General features: G+C 42.8%; 1 protein-coding gene across 9 annotated transcripts in view; it reads right to left on the reverse strand.

Moving 5' to 3' along the window:
* The window catches only part of NFE2L2 (NFE2 like bZIP transcription factor 2), a 141,945-nt gene that overhangs the window by 21,151 nt on the left and 100,845 nt on the right, over window positions 1-19,949 (reverse strand). Inside the window, exons 1-2 of one of the 9 annotated variants that reach the window (XM_048214160.2) lie at window positions 10,979-11,278; window positions 1,041-1,123 (exon numbers count right to left, since the gene is read on the reverse strand). The exons of 4 other annotated variants lie outside the window; for them this stretch is intronic. Coding sequence is in view for 1 of the 5 variants with exons in the window: in XM_026492471.4 (XP_026348256.1) it covers window positions 12,150-12,194 (45 nt within the window). In the remaining 4 variants the exon portion in view is untranslated. 4 more of the 9 variants (XM_026492475.4, XM_026492471.4, XM_026492474.4 and 1 more) reach the window with 4 other exon arrangements.

The following is a 19,949-nucleotide window of genomic DNA, read 5'->3' on the forward strand; positions in this document are numbered from 1 at the left end:
CGACTGCGCCACCCAGGCGCCCCATACCCAGCCCTCTTTTGATTCATGGGCCATAATAGCTTCCTGTCCACGTCCAGCTCATGTGTCTTCCCCTTTCCAAAGACTTTTGTGATTTTGAACTACATAAGTAAAACTTGAAATGCCACACGTGGGCACTGCAGGGCTCTCTACAGTCAGCCCCAAATTAACCTTTCACCCTTCACCCCTAGTGACTCAATCCGTTGTCAGAGCCCAGCTCCCGCCTGCGCCCTTCCTCAGGCTTCCAAAGGAAGCCTGAGCCAAAGAAATCTTACTGACTTAAAAAAAAAATCAAGTTAAAATGCTACCTCCTCCAGGATGTCCTCTCTGAGCACCCCAGCTGGAAATGCCATTTTCTCCTCTCTACTGTCTTGGAGCTGTCACACAGCACAGATGGGCTTGTGTGAATACCAAGCTGCTAGAAGGCAGTAACAGGCTCACCCTCACTTTACGGAGCAACTACTATTACGTAAACACTAGGCACGATGCCAGACACCAGAGTTATAAAAATGAGTAAAATACAGTTCCTGCCCTAGAGAAAGTCATATCTTAACCAGAGAGGAAAGAGATGTAAAGTCATTTATGCTCACTGATAATGAAATACGTATAATCCAGGTGTACAAAGAGCAAAAGGATATCAGGAGGAAGGGCCATTTGAAAAGCAAATGTCCTTCAAGGAAGACAACACATTTGCTGCATTATCTTCTAAGAGTAAAACAACTTCAGGCTCTGAAAGTTCCTAAGGTGTGGAAATACCTAATAAATATTTGTGGAATGAGTAAGTATACATTTAGGCTCAGGATTCAGTATTTTAATTGCATACCTAAGGTATCTGGGATCAAAGAATTCTAATTACTTAAATAACAAAGATACTGTGTTTGATATCGGTTATGACCCAACAACTAGTCATAGAAAAATTATTTAATTATTAAAATTATTTCATAGTTACCAATACTTCAAATTATTCCTTGGCTGCTTTACTAAAGTCAACGTATTACACCTTAAAAACTATAAACACTTACCCCTTCAAGTTAACAACAAAATCGATTTTCTGAGGGAATCAACATGACAGTATCTTCAAATATCCATCAAAGAGTCTTGCAACCTGAGTAACACATCAATCAGTCAACATAAATGCTGAGTGTATGTTCTTGGAGGACACCAGTCATGTCCCTCAGACTGACGGTCAAACATGGCAGCCTCACTTTGCCCCCATATTCTAGACTTTTATCAAAGCATCAATCTATTACCATAATATCTTAACCTCTTCAATTATTCTATACTCACGACTCAGACTTTTTCACAAAGTACGGGGTAGAAAAGGTAGTAAAGACCCAGGGAGATATGGTACATGACTTTTAACTTCATCTTGAAAATTTAAAACAATGTTTTTTATCTTTTGAGGACAGGTTCCTTGCAGCTGTAGGCCTGAGAAATGGTCAACATTAGCAGTGACAGTATTACTGTATCAAATGACACTGATCTCTGTGTTAAGTGAACTGGACCACACAATCTACCTGAATAAATGAAATGTACTTGGCCCCTCTGGTTTCTGGAGCTTTCATCACTTTCTCTATCACTCCCGGCGAGTTTAGCATAAAAGGTGTGCATAGGCTGACATCCCTACAAAGAACAAGGGAAATACACACGGAGTGCCCTCTGATCCGCGGTTTTGTTTTCCACCAGTTTCAGTGACCTGCAGTCAACCAAGGTCCAGAAGCAGACGATCCTCTCTTGATGTATCGTCAGAAGGTCAACAGCAGCCGGAGCAAGGCCTGTATCATTCAGTTCATCTCATCACACAGGCATTGTACCATCTCGCATCATCACAAGAAGAGTACAGTATAGTATTTTGAGAGACCATGTTCATAACTTTTATTACATTATATTGTTATAATTGTTCTATTTTATCATGCTGTTGTTAATCTCTTACTGTGCCTAAATGATAAATTAAACTTTGTCCTAGGTATGTAGGCACAGGAAAAAACATAGTATATATACCGTTTAGTACCATCTCAGGTTCAGGCATCCACTGGGTCTTGGAACTTATCCCCACGGATAATGGGGGATTACTGTAATATACTAAGCTTTCCTGGGCACAGTAAAGTCCTAGCTTTGAACCATCTCTGGAAGTCAGCGTACCACAGTGGTTCTGCCGGGGCTGGCACCACCACCAAGGAGCAACTGATATTGGATGGGGATGAGGGAAGGGTTTTCTAGTTGTCACAATGATGCTGAATGTCCTGGGATGTGGGACAGTCCTCCACCCCAAAAAGAAGTCCAGCCCCTATGCCAGTAGCACTCCTGATAAACACTGAGCAAGCTCCTTGAAGTAGGGACACTCCTTAATTAATCTTTGTACAGGAGTGCCTCACTCTTCGGCACCTAACAAAACACCCATAGTCATTAGACAAGAAAAGAAGAAATGGAAGGAAGGATGAAAACAGGGAAGGGAGAACAGGGATTGTGGGCATTCTAAATCCCTGTTCCGCCATTGTGAGGAACATGACCCTGGACAAGTTACTAAACTCTTTGAACAGGTTTCCTTCGTCTGTAAAATGGAGGTAATGGCCCTTATCACCATAGATTTGTTGTCAAGATCAAGTAAGAGAATATATCCAAGATCTGCTACAGTACTAGCAGGTATTCAGTAAATGGTCGCTTCTTTCCTTTCCTTCCCTATGAAATTGCTAGTTGTCTGTATTCAGATGCCTTGTAACAACAAAAGGCTGATTCTTTTCACAACATTGGGAGTTGGTAAAAGGTGAACTGCAAAGAACGACTCACCCCCCCATCTCCATTACTATCTTCACCAAAACACACACAAGTGCTGAAGAAAGGGAGATAAGTGAGCTATCTAGGGGAGTCATTTCTACTACCATCCCTTTGGGGGAGAATATTTATCAGGATCAATGAGAAAAGATGTGAGGTTCCCCAGCTCTTAAGATACCCTCCCTCCTTTCTGAACTTCTCCCCAAGTTCAGGACCCAGCGGCCCAAGTCCTTCAGCAACACCAGAAACATCCCTACATGGAATCATTCCTGCCCTGGCATCCCAAGGACACCTCACAGGGGAAGGGAGGCACACAACCTGCCAACAACAGGAATACACCCCCAAACTGGGAACTCCCTGAATGGAGACTACATCCGTCCTCTACAGGAATGTCCAAGATTCCGTTATGACTGAACTGCCCAGTGGTCACATATGTGTACTTGGTTAACTAGAAGGGGCACAGGAGGGGTGCTGGAGGGTGGGAGGGAGAACCCTTCTCTCAGGGCTGCCAGCTCCTGACGCAGTGCGAACTTCCAGAGGGCAGTGGCCTCCTGACGCTTCTCATCTCTGGGTGGTCTGTCCATCACATACAGAATTAATTTCCTATATTAAATTCCCTGCTGGAAATACCTCGTGTGGTTTCTGGTTTTCTAAACTGAACTCTGGACTGTTTCTTAACCTCTCCAAAGAGTTTTCTCAAGAACGACAAAACCTGTATTAATAGGGTTGTTACAAGAATTAAAGGTGATGAGTATAAATAGCATAAGTAAATACTCGAAAATGCTTTCCCTTTCCTCACATGGAGAATCTAACTGCAGGCTGCATGCTGAAGAACAAATCTAAGTATTAAAGATTCCTTCAGGTAAAAATTCCAGGTCCATCTGAAGCCTTCCTCAGGAAGAGTCCAAAAGGTCTGTATTCCTCCTGGGTTCATTAAAAGAAATCCCTTAAGCTACTGTTCTTTTTCCTCCCAAACTCTCTCCCTTTCATGATAGAACCTTTTTCCCAAGTCAAACAGAACCTGGAATTTCCCTCCTCAGAGTCATCATCCTACTCTCAATCCACTGCCCCCAAGGATTCTCCCAAACATGCAGCCTGGTGGTAAAGAATTTTCTGGCAGAGGGTGAGCCTGTCGCTGGAGGAGAAGAAAGGAGCCTGAATTCACAGAATGGCTCTTATTCTTGGTCCTGGTCTCAGCCAGGGAACCAGCAGCAGAACATATGGGCCACAGCTAGCACAAAGTGAACCAGCCCTGTCCCTGTCCTTTGGGGTTGGTTTCTCAATGTATATTTTAATTATGGTTCACTGAGAATTACCAAGGACAAAAACAACTTCTTGGGGCACCTGGGTGGCATGGATGGTTAAGCGGCTTGCCTTCGGCTCAGGTCATGGTTCCCAGGTCCTAGGATCGAGCCCCATGTCCATGTCCACTTCCAGCTCAGTGGGGAGCCTGCTTCTCCCTGCCTCTCCCCCCTGCTTGTGCTCTGTCTCTGTGTGTCTCTCTCAAATGAATAAGTAAAATCTTAAAAAAAAAACTTCAAAAATTGCCAATTTTCCCTACTGCAATTAAAAAAATACAGTTTTTATTTTGGGTGGTTTTCATTACCAGGGTTTTAACCTTAATTTCTTTTTTTCCTACGTCAAAAAATTCAGGGCTCTTCAACACTCTAGACACAGCAGCATGACTCCCCGGATCCAATACTATAAAATAAAGCAGCAAAAAGGACCGGTTCTTTAGTCAGCCCTCAAGCTCCTACAGAACCAACAGCGCGGTTCCACCGTGCGCCATACCTCTGTTCCAATTCTGTTCATAGAAAGCAACAACACACCATAACCATCTCCCCCGGATTCTAATTCCTCGGACTGGAACAGGCTGGGTTCCACATGCGTGTGCATTATTATTTTGTGCTGAAGCAGAGCAGACAAAAGGCTATCAAGTCTGGAGTAAAGCAAAATTCCGTACCCTTTATCAGCAGGCCGCCCACAGGGCAGTCAATATTGCCCCCACCTCTTACACAGAGGGGTGTGTGTGGGGGGGGAGATGGGAACTAATCCACCCTGCATGACGGCTACATTCTGGCAAAGAAGGAAAAAGGCACGTAATGGGAGAAGTAATTCTTTGAAATACAAGTATGCGTTGCAATAACCTAAACGTTCACACTGAAATCCTTCTGTTTAAAGGTACTTTTAACATTCATTACATCCATCACTCAGTACAAAATTCTTAAGAATAAAAGAATAAGATACTGTTTTTTAAATATTAAAAGAACGGGTTAAAAGAATTTCGAACTACTGATGACTAGTGTGAGAAAAGCAGCAGCTTCCCAAGAGGTGACTAACGGTACCCCTCCCACGACAGATGGTGGGGAAAGGCTGGAGATGGGCTGCAAAAGTTCTGCCCGGCTACACTACGGAGAGGCCAAGGCTGGAGCGGGGTGCCTGCTCCCTTCTGGGCCTGTTCCCATCCTGTCTGCTAAGCCAGCTTCAGAAAGGCCTGAACCACACCTTCAAGTCTCTTGAGTGGTACTGCTGTGCCGTACAAAACCCGCACACTCGCAAATCATTCAGAAATTAGGCTCAGTTTCCAAAGATGTACACCAGAAAGCCATTCAGATAAGTACAAATGGCAGCCACTGAGGTCAGAATATAAAGGAGACTTCACCAGGCAGATTACAGGGAGTCAAAAAATGAACTGCTAAAAACGCCTTATAGATTTAAGGTTTTCGTTCTTTTTAAATAGGATAATGAGGCAGAGGAATACAGAGCAAAGAACTTCCCAGAGTAAGGCCAAGTCTGTCCTGGTCTCCAGGCTCTCCAACACCTCGCCCAAGCACTCTGTCCTCAATGCCTTTTCTATACTATCTCAAATAATCCAGGTGGCACGTTCTCACAGGTCACATTCCTGACAAAACACAGAAAAATTCTGACCCACTTGGAGAAAACGTTTTGATAACAAAATTATCACCCAAATCAACTTAAAGAGCTTAAAGAGCTCAAGTTATATGTACTGAATTTCAAACATTTTGCCAGGCACCTTAAAACGGTTCCCAGATTTAGGTGTTAACCTTAGGATGTGAAGATCAGTGATCAAATACAAAACCACTTCTTTTCATGATTTCAGACAGACATCCTAAAACCATACCTTCGAGGGGTACCAAGCACTGAGCTAGGTGCCCTTTCCAGAAGCTTAAAAAAAAAAAAAAGAAAAACTGTTGCCTGGGTCCCACCACCATGGACTTTGATTTAATGAGGGATATGACCTGGATGCCGGTATTTTAAAATACTGACGGTGATTCTTCTAGACAACAAAGTTTAAGAACCGTTGCTGCAGGGAACAAAAAGAAATACATAAAGTAGAAACAAACCAAATGCCTATCAACTGATGAGAAGATAAATTACCATACAGTGGAACAGTACTGGCAAGAGAAAGACTGAAGTCCTGTGCTACCCCCATGGTCAAACCTTATAAACACTACATCAAACGAAAGAAGCCCATCACACAAAATCGCGTACAGTATGATTTCATTTATATGAAATATCCAGAATAGACAACTCCACAGAGACGGAGAATGGATGAGTGGTTACCAGAGACTAAGGGAGTTGAAGGGAAATGGGGAGTTATGCTAGTGAATACAGGCTTTCTTCCTGGGGTAATGGAAATGCTCTAAAATTGTGATGATGATGGCTGCAAGTACACTAAGTCACCGAACTGTCTGTTTTAAATGGGTGCACTGTATGGTATGTGAATGCTATCTCATAAAGCTGTTTTTTTTTTTAAAAAGGACAGAAACATAAATTCTATGCCCAGCTTCCAACGAATTTACAATCTAGTTGTACAGGGGAACAAAAGATACACAGTCAAGACAAGTATCAGAGTAAAAGCAATTTAATAAAATTGCTAATGCAGAAAATAAAAACTCAAGTTCAAAAGAAGTCTTCAAAGTCAAAATGATCCTATTTTTTCTTTTCTTACACAATCATTCTTCTCTTATTTAAAAAAAAAAGCAATGGAGGGCGCAGATCTGGCCAGTATGCTGTTACTACAGGCCTCAGAGTCCCCATTTCCGAGCCTGTGAGAAAGGAGTGACTACTTAGCATTGCCAAGGAATTTTTTTTAATCCTCCAGAACACAGGCTCTTGAGGGATTATAATGAGTCTCAAGAGTCAGTTATCAACAGGACCAGTGAAAGATGGACGTGGTGCTCTAAATCCTTCTTAGGGCCTGGATTTGTCTTTACCACCAGAGTTTGGGCCAAATAAATTCACATGCTTACACACACAGAAACTCTCCCATATGAGGCTTTATAATACACAGGTATTAAAGGCCACGTGCAATAAAGTTGACTGGTTAAAAGTGCCTCCTATGCTCAGAGTTCCTAAAATTCTTCTTCTTTTCTCTTAATTTCTACACCCAACGTGGGGCTCAAACTCATGACCCTGAGATCCAGAGTTGTATGCTCTACCGACTGAACCAGCCAGATGACCCACTCCTAAAATTCTTAAAAGTTGAATAGTGTTTATTGTGGCCAGGGCTGACACACAGAAAACTCCCAACTTCAGGCAGAATGGAATTTTCTTTAGCAGTCCTGGTTTTTCGAGGGGGTGTCCGTGTGTGGGGGAGGTTAGTACACGAATACCATTGTTTTTTCCTAACACCGTTTGGGAACGTAAATATTATACACTTGAATGTATTTTTGCTTTTGTTTCTAGAAAACATACCATTATCAACTGAGCAATTGAAAAGCCTTGGTCTGTATCTTAGAGCCTTTTACAGAAACATTTGTTGGAGCATATTTAAAAGCAAGTGGCAATGAAATTTTAGTAACTCCTAGAAATCATGTATCAAAATATAAATTATTTTCTCTATGTTATAGTAAATTTAAAACAAACATACAGCCAAAGGTGAAGGAGGCAGGCCAAACACTGCATTTAGTAAACCTGTCTTCCTATACCACGGTGTGCAACAGATTTCCGCAAACCTTCAGTGACTGGACCAGGCATTTAAATGCCCTGGGTTTACCCAGACCAACTTCCAGGCAGATCATCAACTGGATGGCAGCATGCTTAATTAGACAAATAAGACAATAATTCTGAAGATGACTTGTTTAACAATAAAGACTAAGAAATAACATATTTAATTTTGAAATGTACTATACTCAAAATCCTAAGTAAGCTTCAACAAGATAGATTTGAGCTCTTATGCTTGCTTCAATTCAGAAATGCCCCAAATAGGAGATTAGTGTTTAATTTGGGCCAACAGGTATCTCCTGGCCATTTTCCACTCAAATTCTCCCCATTTTACCCACTGACCTTTAACCTGGCTTAACCCAGTCTTTCCCACTCTTCACCATATTACATATCTTCACTATCAAATTTATTTTTTACTACTACGTCAAAACAAAAAAAGCCAATGCAACAGGAGAATGTACCAACTAACAAGGCAAATAAAGGTAAACAAAGATTCCAATAGCTAACAGATTTAGTGAAGAAAAAGGAAAATGGTCCCTGAAAAATGTAATGCCCTAACCCCAATCCTAACCCAACCCTAACCCTAATCTGGAACACTGCCAAAATCCCAGGATTTTTAAAAGTACTATTATATTAAGAAATGATCCAGGGGTGCCTGGCTGGTTCAGTCAACAGAGCATGCAACTCTCGATCTTGGGGTTGAGTTTGAATCCCACGTAGAGTACGGAGATTACTTAAAAAAAAAAAAAAAAAAAAAGATCCTGCCTCTCTAAATTAAACCCCTCTAGGTCTCTGTGTCTTCCTTAAAAGGCCTCCATGCAGTAATTCCATTGACAGGTTGTATTTACTCTCCCTGTATTTAAGAAGGTCCACTTCCCCCAATACACACATAGTTACTGAATTTCTTGTTAAAGGGAAAAGGTGCAGAGATCAATCTTTTTAATTCCTGCCTCTCCTTCCCTGAGTTTTTCTCAATTAATCCATTTTTAAATAAAGTATGAGCTTTTCCTTCTGTTTAAAGTTTAAGTAGTCTTGGGGCGCCTGGGTGGCGCAGTCGTTAAGCGTCTGCCTTCGGCTCAGGGCGTGATCCCGGCGATCTGGGATCGAGCCCCACATCAGGCTCCTCCGCTAGGAGCCTGCTTCTTCCTCTCCCACTCCCCCTGCTGTGTTCCCTCTCTCGCTGGCTGTCTCTTTCTGTCAAATAAATAAATAAAATTAAAAAAAAAAAAATAAAGTTTAAGTAGTCTTGATCTAGTTTGGAAGTGGTGATTAAAAGCCACTGGAGTCAGACTATCTAGGTCTGATTCCCATCTCTACCACTCGAGTTGGGGCATCACAGGTGCCTGGTTGGCTCAGTCAGTGGAGCGTGTGACTCTTGATTTCGGGATCTTGAGCTTGAGCCCCACGCTGGGTGCAGAGATTACTTAAATAGATGAATTAATTTAAAAAAATAGTTGAGGCACTTTAAGCAGGACTCTTGGCTTCTTTTCTCCCCCTGGAAACTTGAGATAATAGTATTTCCCGTGCGGTTATAGGGTGGAATTATGCATGTGAAGCAATTATTGCAGTGCCTGGCACGCAAGGAAATACCCAATAACTCCTCTATTACCATCTTAGTGCCAAATTCTTCCTGCACTGAAGGGTTTGCACTGAAAAATTAACCCCAGACCAAGGAAAAATTAAAGAGAAAATATTTATGCAAAATCCCCTTTAAATTATGTTCAGCCAGTAGGGAGGCAATTCTCAGAAAAACGTGCTTACAGTCCACAGAGGGGTCCTTTTCTATGTAGCTCTGAAGGATATTTCATCCTGAATAAAAATAAATATTAAGAAAAAGAGTGTATTTGGCTTTCAATTCATCCTGGTAATCTTAAAGACAGGATTTCTTTTTTCCAGCATTGTTTATAAAAACCCAAGTTAACAAGAAAGACTCCAAAATGGCCCAAGTTATTTTTAATGCAGAAAGTCTATTGTGAATTGTATATTTATTCTCCGACACGCGGCTTCCATAATCTCTCAAGTCTGAAAAGTCGTATCTAAAAAGTCAAGCTGTTCTCTGTTCATTCAGATGACAGACCTTATTTTTCTTTTTAAAAATAATCTTATCAGTCTAGTCCAAGATCAACTCCAAGACCCCCTTGGAAAGGGTAATGGATGGTTCCTTCCACTTAACGGAACTACAGAATCTAAGGCTCTCCTTACTACCCTGTTTATCAACATCTCCTCCCCACGCAGATGAAAACTGTATCCTAGTACCATCTCACACCTGGAATTTCTTTGACAAAGGTCCGAATCCATTTTTGATTCTGTTGAAATCTTTCCAGAATACCAACAACTATTTAAGATGAATCACAGTTACAGACATGAAACTGATTCCAAATTTTACTCCATTTTCTTTTTTCATAGTATTCAGATATGAAAATTGTGTCTGATTAAAGGTGGAAAGGTAGTTAAATGAAACTGAAAATTCACATTTAAAAGAGAAAGCAATACACATGCTTTATGAGCTTTTGTATGTATGGAACGTTAAATTACACAGTCCTTACTGTTATTTAAAAATAATAGAGAGCTCTAGGCTACAATTTAGAAAAACAAAAGGCCATTAGCCTCTTATATCCTTTGATCATAAAGATTATAAATGTCTATCCGGCTATATGAATTACTGTTGAATAGCAGCTAAATTGAAAAGCACAATTTACCTCATACTAGTGGGAACTGGGGGAATATGATCCTAATCATTACTGGGAGAAAGTTCAAGGCAAACAGTTTTAAACAACAAAAAAGCACAATTAATAAATTATCAATAACTTAAAATCTTACTTTAAATCTTCAAGATTAGTCTAAAACTTCACACTTAAGAATATAAACATATGCTTTTACTGTACTTATTACGTTACACATTTCCTTGAACCAAATATTTTTTCCTAAGAACCCAATTACCAAAAAAGTTGGAAACAGAAGTATCTACTCCTTTAAACGTCCCTACAAAGTATGAACAGAAACGTTTCACTTTTATAACGATTTACAAAACTTGTTAGCAAAACATTAAGAAACAGAAGTGTTCCTCCCTCCGCCCTAGCAAAAGAAGAAACATGCTATGAAATCGAGGCAAATTCTTAAACAGAAAAAGAAAAACTGTATAAAGCACCCAAGGAAGAAATAGCGTATGACAGAAAGCCTAAAATCAACAGAAATTCTAATCTACACTCGAAACTCTTACCCTTGACAGCACAGAACAGAATATCCTGCTTTACACATTTTGGAACTGCAATTCTGAAACGTTAAATCCAAAGACAAAGCCGCCCTGGGGAAAATAACAATTGCGCAACAGATCAACAGCTCCAACTTGTCCCTTGGCCCCGGCGCGGCAAGGTTTGCACGCTATGAAGCAGGAAAGGGCCAACCAAGGGCCGCCGTGACAGCCAACCGGCCACTGTCATGGAGGCCGAATCCGCGCACGCCCCGAGGCACCGCGCGGGGATCGAGAAGCTGGGGCGCGGCGGCGTCCCACCTCAGTCAGCGGCCTCGCCCGCACTTACCGGCCGGTTGCCAGAGGCCGACCTTGCATCTCCGAGCCCGAATCTTTCTCACTACGCGAGCAAGCGCGCAGGTCCGTTTGGACTGCCGCACGTCGGGGCACCGGAGCGCGCTGAGCACTTCGCGACCTCTTCCCTCCCCCAGCCTGGGGGCTGGGCTTTCTCGCCAAGCTGCCTAGCAGCTATCCGACGGAGGGACTGACTGATTACTTCGCAACGGAGCGCCCTTAGACGGTCCAGCGGGGTGGGCGCGCAGCGCCACAGTCGGCGCCCACGGAGTCCGTGGATGGGGGAGGTGGCAGAGCAGGGGGCTTCGGGTCCCAGTTCGGAGGAGACCTCAACTCCCCCGAGAGCGGCCCCGTGACTAGGCACATTTTTGCCGGCTCCGAGGCGGAGGAGCAGCGCAGCCCCGGAAGGGCCGGGCCGCGCCGGCTCAGACCGCCAGCGTCCGCCCCCTCCTCCTGCCCTGCCACCTCTGGGCCGCTCAAACTCCGGGGCCCAGCTGGGGCTCCCGAGTCCCAGCTCCGGAAGCTGGGGACGCGGCTACAGAGGCCCCTTCGCCCTACGCACGCGAACGTAGCCTCCAGACCTCCACCCAGTTGCCCTCGGAGGCCGCACCCCCTACTCTCCCTCTTGCCCCTTGGGTCCTCGCGGCCCTCTCGAGTTCTCGCTCGCTCCCCCTCCCCGCCCGGGCGCGGCGCAAGCGCAGCGGCTCTAGTGTGCGGCCGCTGCAGTCTGGACTCCGGCCGTAGACGGGAGAAGCCGGCTGCGGCTGTTCCCGCCCGGTCCGCGGCTCCCTCGCACCCCTACCCCTGTCCTGGGACCACCGCGGGGCTCCAAGGGTCGGGGCAGCACCTGCTGGGACGGCAGTCCGGGCGGCGGCAGCTCCAAATCCATCATGATGAGCTGGGGATCTGCTCTGGCGCTCCCCGACGGCGGCCCTGTCCCAGCTGCCGAGGCGCGGCGCGGACCCGGCTGCGGAGGCGGTGGCGGTGGCTCCTCCGGACTCCCCGGCACTCGCTACTCCGCAACACCGCCCGAGTGGCCAGCCGGGCTGTTGCCCCGCTCCGCCTCCCGCCCCCCGAGGGCGGGGCAAGAGCCCGGGCCCTTCCTTCCCGGGCAGGCGACGCGGGCCCAGCTTCCGAAAATCCCCCACCCCCGCTCCAGCTGACGCAAGAAGCTCGGTGGCCGCGGGCGGGGGTCCCAGTGGGCGGCCGTGGGCTGGGGAGCCGCGTGCCCGGAGGAGGGCTGCATTAGCCCCCCGCTCCCTGAGCTAACCTCCCCCCCAACCCCGCAAATAAAACCTACGCTCTCGGCCCGGGAGATTAAGAGTTGTTTGCCGAAGGTCGCTCGGGTTCGGGCGCTTTGAAACAGTTTAAACAGTTGGAACAAACACGCCTGGAGACCCGGCAGAGGCGCGGGTATCGGAGCTGCGCCTCCCTGATTTGGAGTTGCAGAACCTTGCCCTGCTTTATCTCGCTCCACCGCTCGAGAGTGGCGCCAGCCCTGGGGGAGGGGGCTAAAAGTTTGGACCCAGGCCCTGCGCAAGGCGAACTGCCCTCTCGTCCTCCGTCCCCTCCGGGGCCAGAGCCAGCGGGACTTGCCCAGGGCAGATGTGGACCGCGCGGGGAGCTCGTGCTCGCAGTCACCCTGAACGCCCTCCGCTTACTCCCCCCGCGCTGGCACTCTCACTAGGCCCAGATCGTCAAGGGCAAACGGGGAGGTCTCTTTTGGTCGGGAGAGTGGTCAGTATTGCCCAGCAAGAGTTTTCTCTTCCACTAGAGCGCACACATAACATCACAGATGGCGTCTTTTAACACTGCAATACTACAACGTGCCATAATCTTTACAAGTTTCTTTTTCCGTACCCAGCGTATAATTTGAAAAATAAGAATAAAAAAAAGACCAAGTTATAAAATAGTTTGTGTAGTATGGACCCATCTTTGTAAAAACATGTGGTGTCTAGGAAAAGAATTGAAAGTTGTTCACCAAAATAGTAGTTGTAACATCACGAATATTTTTTACCTTCCTCGTTGTTATTTTAAGCATATTTTAAATCTACAATGAACATGTGTTACGTTTTACATTAAAAGCGATTATTTAAAAAGTAATCATTGTCCACAAAAAATTTCAAGTACTTGAAAGCAGGAATATTGCGAATCTTTTTAAGAGAGAAGAGATAAATGGTTTTGTTCTGTTTTCTCTTATGCATTAACAATCTTTCTAACTCTTTAAGAATCCTTGTTTTTAGTTTCTGGTTTCTTGGAATTATGCAAAGCCAGGTGAAGTAGTGTTGGCAGAAGTTTTACTATTTCATTCAAGAACCTGCCGGGGCGGGAGGGGGGTGTGGGCTGACTATTGCAGATCAACGCCCAAAAAAACTGCAAAGAACTTACTTCTCTTGATTGCATAATTTGACACTCCCAGGATTTATCTGTAAATTTATATGTTCAAATATTCCTTGAGGTAAGTGAAGCCTAAATTAATTGCTTGTAATTGAAGCAAACTTCTTCAACTTGAATTAAACCTTTTCAGCTGTTCTTTGAAAAGCCTGCAAAATGATCAAGCTTAGGAGCAATTATTTACAATGAACCTGACATGAAACATGCAGAGACATAATGAAAAGACATTTCTACGTCAAAGAAGGGCACAGGAGTATATTGTTTAACAATTCAAGTTACTTATTAAAACTACTACATGGGAGAAAGTAGACAATGAACCCAGAAGGTAGGAGATACCAAAGTCATATATGACACGGTTGCTGTCCTCAAGAAGTTTATAAAGAGTTTGGAATTTCCTTGTTAAGCAACAAATTTCCATTGAGTTTAATGAATGAAATAACCTTTATTTTTCAAAACTGCAATTGCTGGGAGTGTATTATTTTAGGCACCTCCAGAGTACATATTTCCAAAGGGAGGAGAATAATATGATAACAGTCTAAACATGTTAAAGAAAATAAACATTAATGAAAGCTGCTTGGTGTTAAATGGTGGTTCCGCACCAGGAAAGGGAACCCTAGTCTCAGACTGTCAAAGAGGTTCCCAGTCTTTGCAGACACTGAAATGACATCTTCATGTGAGAACCTGGACCCTTCCTTGCCCTATAAACTTACCTATTGTGCTGTGGGGGCACAGATATTATTCGTTTTGAGAAGCTCCAGAGGAACAGGAAAGAGGATGCTGGTTTTCTTCTGTCCTGGTGCCATGGGAATCTTTACCGCCAGCTCTCCTAGCTACTAGTTAATTTTTTCCCTCAATTTGTTTCACATGCTACTAACCCTTGCACATTTCCACTGATATCTGAATTCTGTGCTGTTTTTGGAAAGACAACCCACCATATATGCTTCAAATGTTTCAGAATTATAATACTTTGTTCTATAGTTATAAAAAAATAAGCATCATCAATCATCAATTAAGTCTTCTGAGTACACAAAGTTTGGATAGTGGTGATGCAGTGACCCATTTATTTCACCTTCTCTTTGATCTGATCTGCCAAGTTTGCAAGGCTATGAAAGCACCTATTGCTTTAAAATCCTTTATCACCTTGAGGCTCCTTCCCTCTTCTTTTTAATTGTACTCCATGTTTGAGCCAGAAAATATCCAGACTCTTTTGGAATTATAGTCGAAATTCTAAATTTGTCCAGCATACAGTTAGAGAATATTGGGTAACAAGTTTCCAAAAATGGCACCCCGTGAACCACCCCCCCATGTTGATGTGCTCGTATAGCCCCCCACATTGAATCAAGGCTGGCCCTAAGTTGCTTTAACTTATGGAAAGAGGCTGAAACTGATACTATGCCAGGTCTCTGCCTAAGCCTTAAAAAGTCCTGAAAGCTTTTAATTTTATACTTAGAAGTCAGCCATCATGGAAGAAATCCTATCTTTGTGGGAAGAGAGGCCACGGAAAAAACCCTGGGGGTTGACACTCCAGGTGGAGAGGGAGGCTATGTGAACCAAAGCACCAGACCGGTGAGTGAAGAAACCATCTTGGAACCTTCCAGCCCACTTAGTCAAGGCCTCCGTGAAGTCCAGCCCCTGCTACTATCTGACATCATCAATTAGAGACTACAAGCAAGGCCCATGGAAGACTGCCTGGCTGTGCCTAACCAGCCCAGAGAATTGCAAGAGATTATAATCAATTGTTTTCAGCCACTAAATTTTGGGGGGGTGGCTTGTTTCTCAGCAATAGATAACAAAACAGCATATATTAAATATCAAAGGCAAGGTTTCTCCTGGCTGCTTTTTGTTTGTTAACCATCATTGGGAACACATATCGGGATGGTATTTTGCAATTTTAATAGAGTCTCAAACCCTTAGAAGCAAATTGACTTCCCTGTGAGTGAGGAAGATGTTTTTCTTATGATGTATACTTGTAGCTACATACAAAGTAAGTCACCTTCTCACAGCATATGTCAGTATCGTACCATTAGTAGATGATGGTAGATGATGAGATATTCCTATCAGAATACACTTAAGGAACACAGACATTTCATCGATTAAATAGATGGAGATATAAATGCATATAGAAATTCTGGCCCTGACATGACCTCATTTATACCAGTTATGTAAGATACTTGTTAATATCTGCTGAGGGAATTTGAACTTCAGGAGCAGCATGCCCACTGGATAAACTAAACTCCCGTACAGCAGTATTCAAAGTAATTGGTGTATTAATTTCAAAACACACCCATAACCTTGGTTCCTTGGTGTGCATACCTCACTATACAAACTACTGATACAAAGAACTGTATATCTCCAAAGCCTGTTTTAACTTGTTGAGTTTCCTGCCAATAGAAACAATGCTCTGCAGAAACTGCAGTGCAATGAGCGAAGAGAAAAACCCAGAAGTTTAAAGAGTGCTTTTGAATTATGTGTTGATACTTATATAAATGTATATGCATAGAAAAAAAAGGACTGAACATATATGCTCCAAAATGTTAATCATAATTATTCTCTTTTTTAAAAAAATTATTTATTTATTTATTTATTTGACAGAGAGGGAGCATGGGGGTGGAAGGATGAAGGGGCAGGGAGCCTATGACGTTGGGCTCTATCACAGGACCCTGGGATCAGGTGGAGCCCCTGGGATCATGACCTAGGCCAAAGGCAGATGCTTACCCAACTGAGCCACCCAGGTGCCTCAATCATAAATATTCTGATAAGATTATTTATGATTTTATTTTTCTCATTTTTGCCTGTCTGTATTTTCCTAAATAAACATATGTTACTTTTATAATAATAAGGAAAAAAAGTGGGGTTGGGGTATGGGGTAAAGGAGGAACACTTGCTCTTCTCCCAAGCCACTGGTCCATTTCATTTTCAAATTGAATTTTAACCACAAGTTTTGCAAATCTTTCCATTCTGTATCTACTAGAGTGGACCCTGGAGAATTTGACCAAATCTTTAAGTGCTGTTGTGGTAAGGGTCTAAAGATCCTTTGCTCTTTCAATTTACTGCTATATTTGAAAAGTTTCACCCAAAATAGGAGCCCCCAGACAAAGATGAAATTTTTTTTTTAAAGATTTTATTTATTTATTCGACAGAGATAGAGACAGCCAGCGAGAGAGGGAACACAAGCAGGGGGAGTGGGAGAGGAAGAAGCAGGCTCATAGCGGAGGAGCCTGATGTGGGGCTCGATCCCATAATGCCGGGATCACGCCCTGAGCCGAAGGCAGACACTTAACCGCTGTGCCATCCAGGCGCCACAAAGATGAAATTTTATGAGTACATCTAGTAGAGACTAAGAACCACAGCTTCGGAGTGATACTCAAAGTTGCCCATATATAACATTGTCATATTAAAAAAATAAACAGAGTACAGAAAAACACTTACACCTAGAGCTATGTCTGCAAGACCAGTTATCAAGGGGTGTTGGATATCAGATAATTTTCACTTTTATTTTGTACTTTTCTGCACTGTTCAAATTTTTACAGTAAGCATTTTTAGAATTAGGGGAAAAAATGAAACTGTTTTCATTTTGGAAAAAAAAAAACTGAATGCAATCATGGAAGAGCAAAGTATCCTCTTGGATAGACCTTTCAGACAAAGTCTTTAACACTCTCAGATACTGGAATGTGAAAAAGAGAAGTAAGATTTGCCAAGGTATTTGTCTTTTGGCATTTGCTATTTCACAGATTCTCATTTTGGCCTTTGAGTATTAGAATTGAAAGAACCTTTACAGATCTTTCAGCCCAAAGATGGCAATTAAGTTTTACTTTGATTGCAAACTCTACAATGCTTTGTTGAGAATTTAGAAGCAGCTTTCCAATTTGGTAGAAAACTTTCAGTGATTGATTAGTAATGTCTGCCCTGAACAGAGAAGGACAGGAGTAGTGGCACGTATTGGGTGTTTTTCCTCCCTGATCTAGTTCAACTCTCTACTTTTACATTTGAGGAAACTGAGGGGTGAAGGGGTTACCAATCATCACAGAGCTAGCTATTGGCAGAGCCAGGAGTGGAATAACATTTCCTGATTCTGGTATTACGTTCTTCCCATGCAACGAATGGACTAGGACTTTCCTCTTTTTTTTTTTTTTTTTTTTAAGATTTTCTTTAAAAAAAATTTTTTTTTAAAGATTTTATTTATTTACTTATTTAACAAAGAGAGAGAGAGAGCACAAGCAGGGGGCAGCAGGAGAGAGCGAAGAAAACTCTCCACTGAGCAGGGAGCCCGATGTGGGACTTGATCCCAGGACCCATGTGATCATGACCTGAGCCGAATGCAGACACTTAACCGACTGAGGCAAATTTAATACTGGACCAGCCCTAAAGAGTCAGTTGTAAATTTTATTTACATGCCAGCACCCTATTTTTGGAGGAGATTAATAACCCAGTTTATTAATGATGATAATTGTTTCATGTATTTAAAAAATATTCCCTACAAATAATGGAGACATGATTAGGCCCAATATTATAAATCAGAGGGCTACAAAACAATGATGTGAGTTGCTCAAAGCTCAGGAAAATTATCCTCTGAAGCTGGCCAATTCTAAAGCCAGGCTCAGTCCACTCTAGGTCAGGTCTCAGTAGAACTCCTTGGCTATGCTGTATTTATTGAGAGTACTGACAGCAAGGTTCCCTGGAGATTACAGTTTTCCACATTCTGTTTAATTAATTCCCCATGGACAGAATGATAAAGTATTTTTCACTAGAGAGAAAACTTGCAAACAAATATGAGAACAGGATTTCTATATGTAAGAACCTCAAAGTGAAGGGCAGGAAAAAACTAAATGGACCATTTGCAACTTCAGCCTCTCTACTTAATGGTAGGGTTTTTATTTTTCTGTTTTACCGAAAAGGTCTAAGAGCATTGGCATAAAATGTAGTGACAAGAATATAAGCTATTATAATCCTTGTACTTCTTCCAATAAATTAAATTCCTCTGGTTGTTTGCTTCTAAAAAGCCTAACATGCAGTAACTTTGCTGCCAGTTTAAAGCAATCTTTCCTGGTAAGGTTTAGGTAACTGTTAATCACAGTTCTTTCTTTCTTTTCTTTTCTTTCTTTTTTCTTTTTTTCTTTTGGTTGTTGTCTTTTAAAGATTTTATTTATTTATTATTTGAGAGAGAGAGAGAGAGCAGGGAGAGGGGTAGAGGGAGAGGGAGACTCTCAAGCAGACTCCACGCTGAGCATGGACCATGCGGGGCTCAATCTCATAACTGTGAGATCACAACCTGAGCTGAAATCACGAGTCCGATGGTTAACCAACTGAGCCACCCAGGTGTCCCTATCACATTTCTTTCTCCTGATGAAAGATAAAATATTTCAGTCTTTGGGGTTCATAAACTTTAAAAAAGTTTGTGATGGTAAATGTATGAATTCACTCACCTTTTAAAAATTGAGCTTTGAGGGGTGCCTGGGTGGCTCAGTCAGTTAAGTGTCTGACTTCAGCTCAGGTCATGATCTTGGGGTCCTGGGATCAAGTCCCACATCAGGCTCAGTCAGCGGAGAGTCTGCTTGTCCCTCTCCTTTTGTCCCTCCCCCTGGTTGTCCTCTCTCTGTCTCTCTCTCAAATAAATAAATAAAATCTTAATAAAATAAAATAAAATTGAGTTTTGACTATGGGCCATGCACTTTACATGGATCGTTTTATTTAATCCTATCAGAAAACGAACAACATAGATATATTATTACCTCCTCTAAAAATGAGGAAACGGAGGCCTGGAGCAGCTATTTTTTATCTATGGCCAAGCAGTTAGTAAGTAGCTGAGCAGGTCCCTGGCACTGAAGCCCTTAAGCATGAAGATTTGCTGTTTCCCTTGGATGTCAAAAACAAAACAAAACAAAACAGCAAGAGTTAATTAGGGAATTTGGGTAGAACTGTTTTCTGAAACGTTTTGCCAAAAAGAAACTACAAAATTTATTCATTTAAAAATTAACAGTTGATGGGGGTTACCATGCTGGAGGTTTGAGGGAAGACCCAGATGAATTAAACATGGATTCTAAACTCAAGGCCCTTACCATCCAGTAATAAAACATCACCATTGCCCGCAGCCAGGAAGTGGTGGATGCCGCAGAAAAGAGGCAGTGGATCTAGCTAACCTAATGGCACAGGGTCAGGTCGTCTCTTCGGTTTTATGAAAAATTGACACAATGCTTTTTTTTCTTCCCCTAAAACCAGGTCACCTGGATGGCTTAGTTGGTTGAGCAACTGACTC

Source organism: Ursus arctos, unplaced genomic scaffold (genome assembly GCF_023065955.2).
Source record: "Ursus arctos isolate Adak ecotype North America unplaced genomic scaffold, UrsArc2.0 scaffold_1, whole genome shotgun sequence".
NCBI lineage: Eukaryota > Metazoa > Chordata > Mammalia > Carnivora > Ursidae > Ursus > Ursus arctos.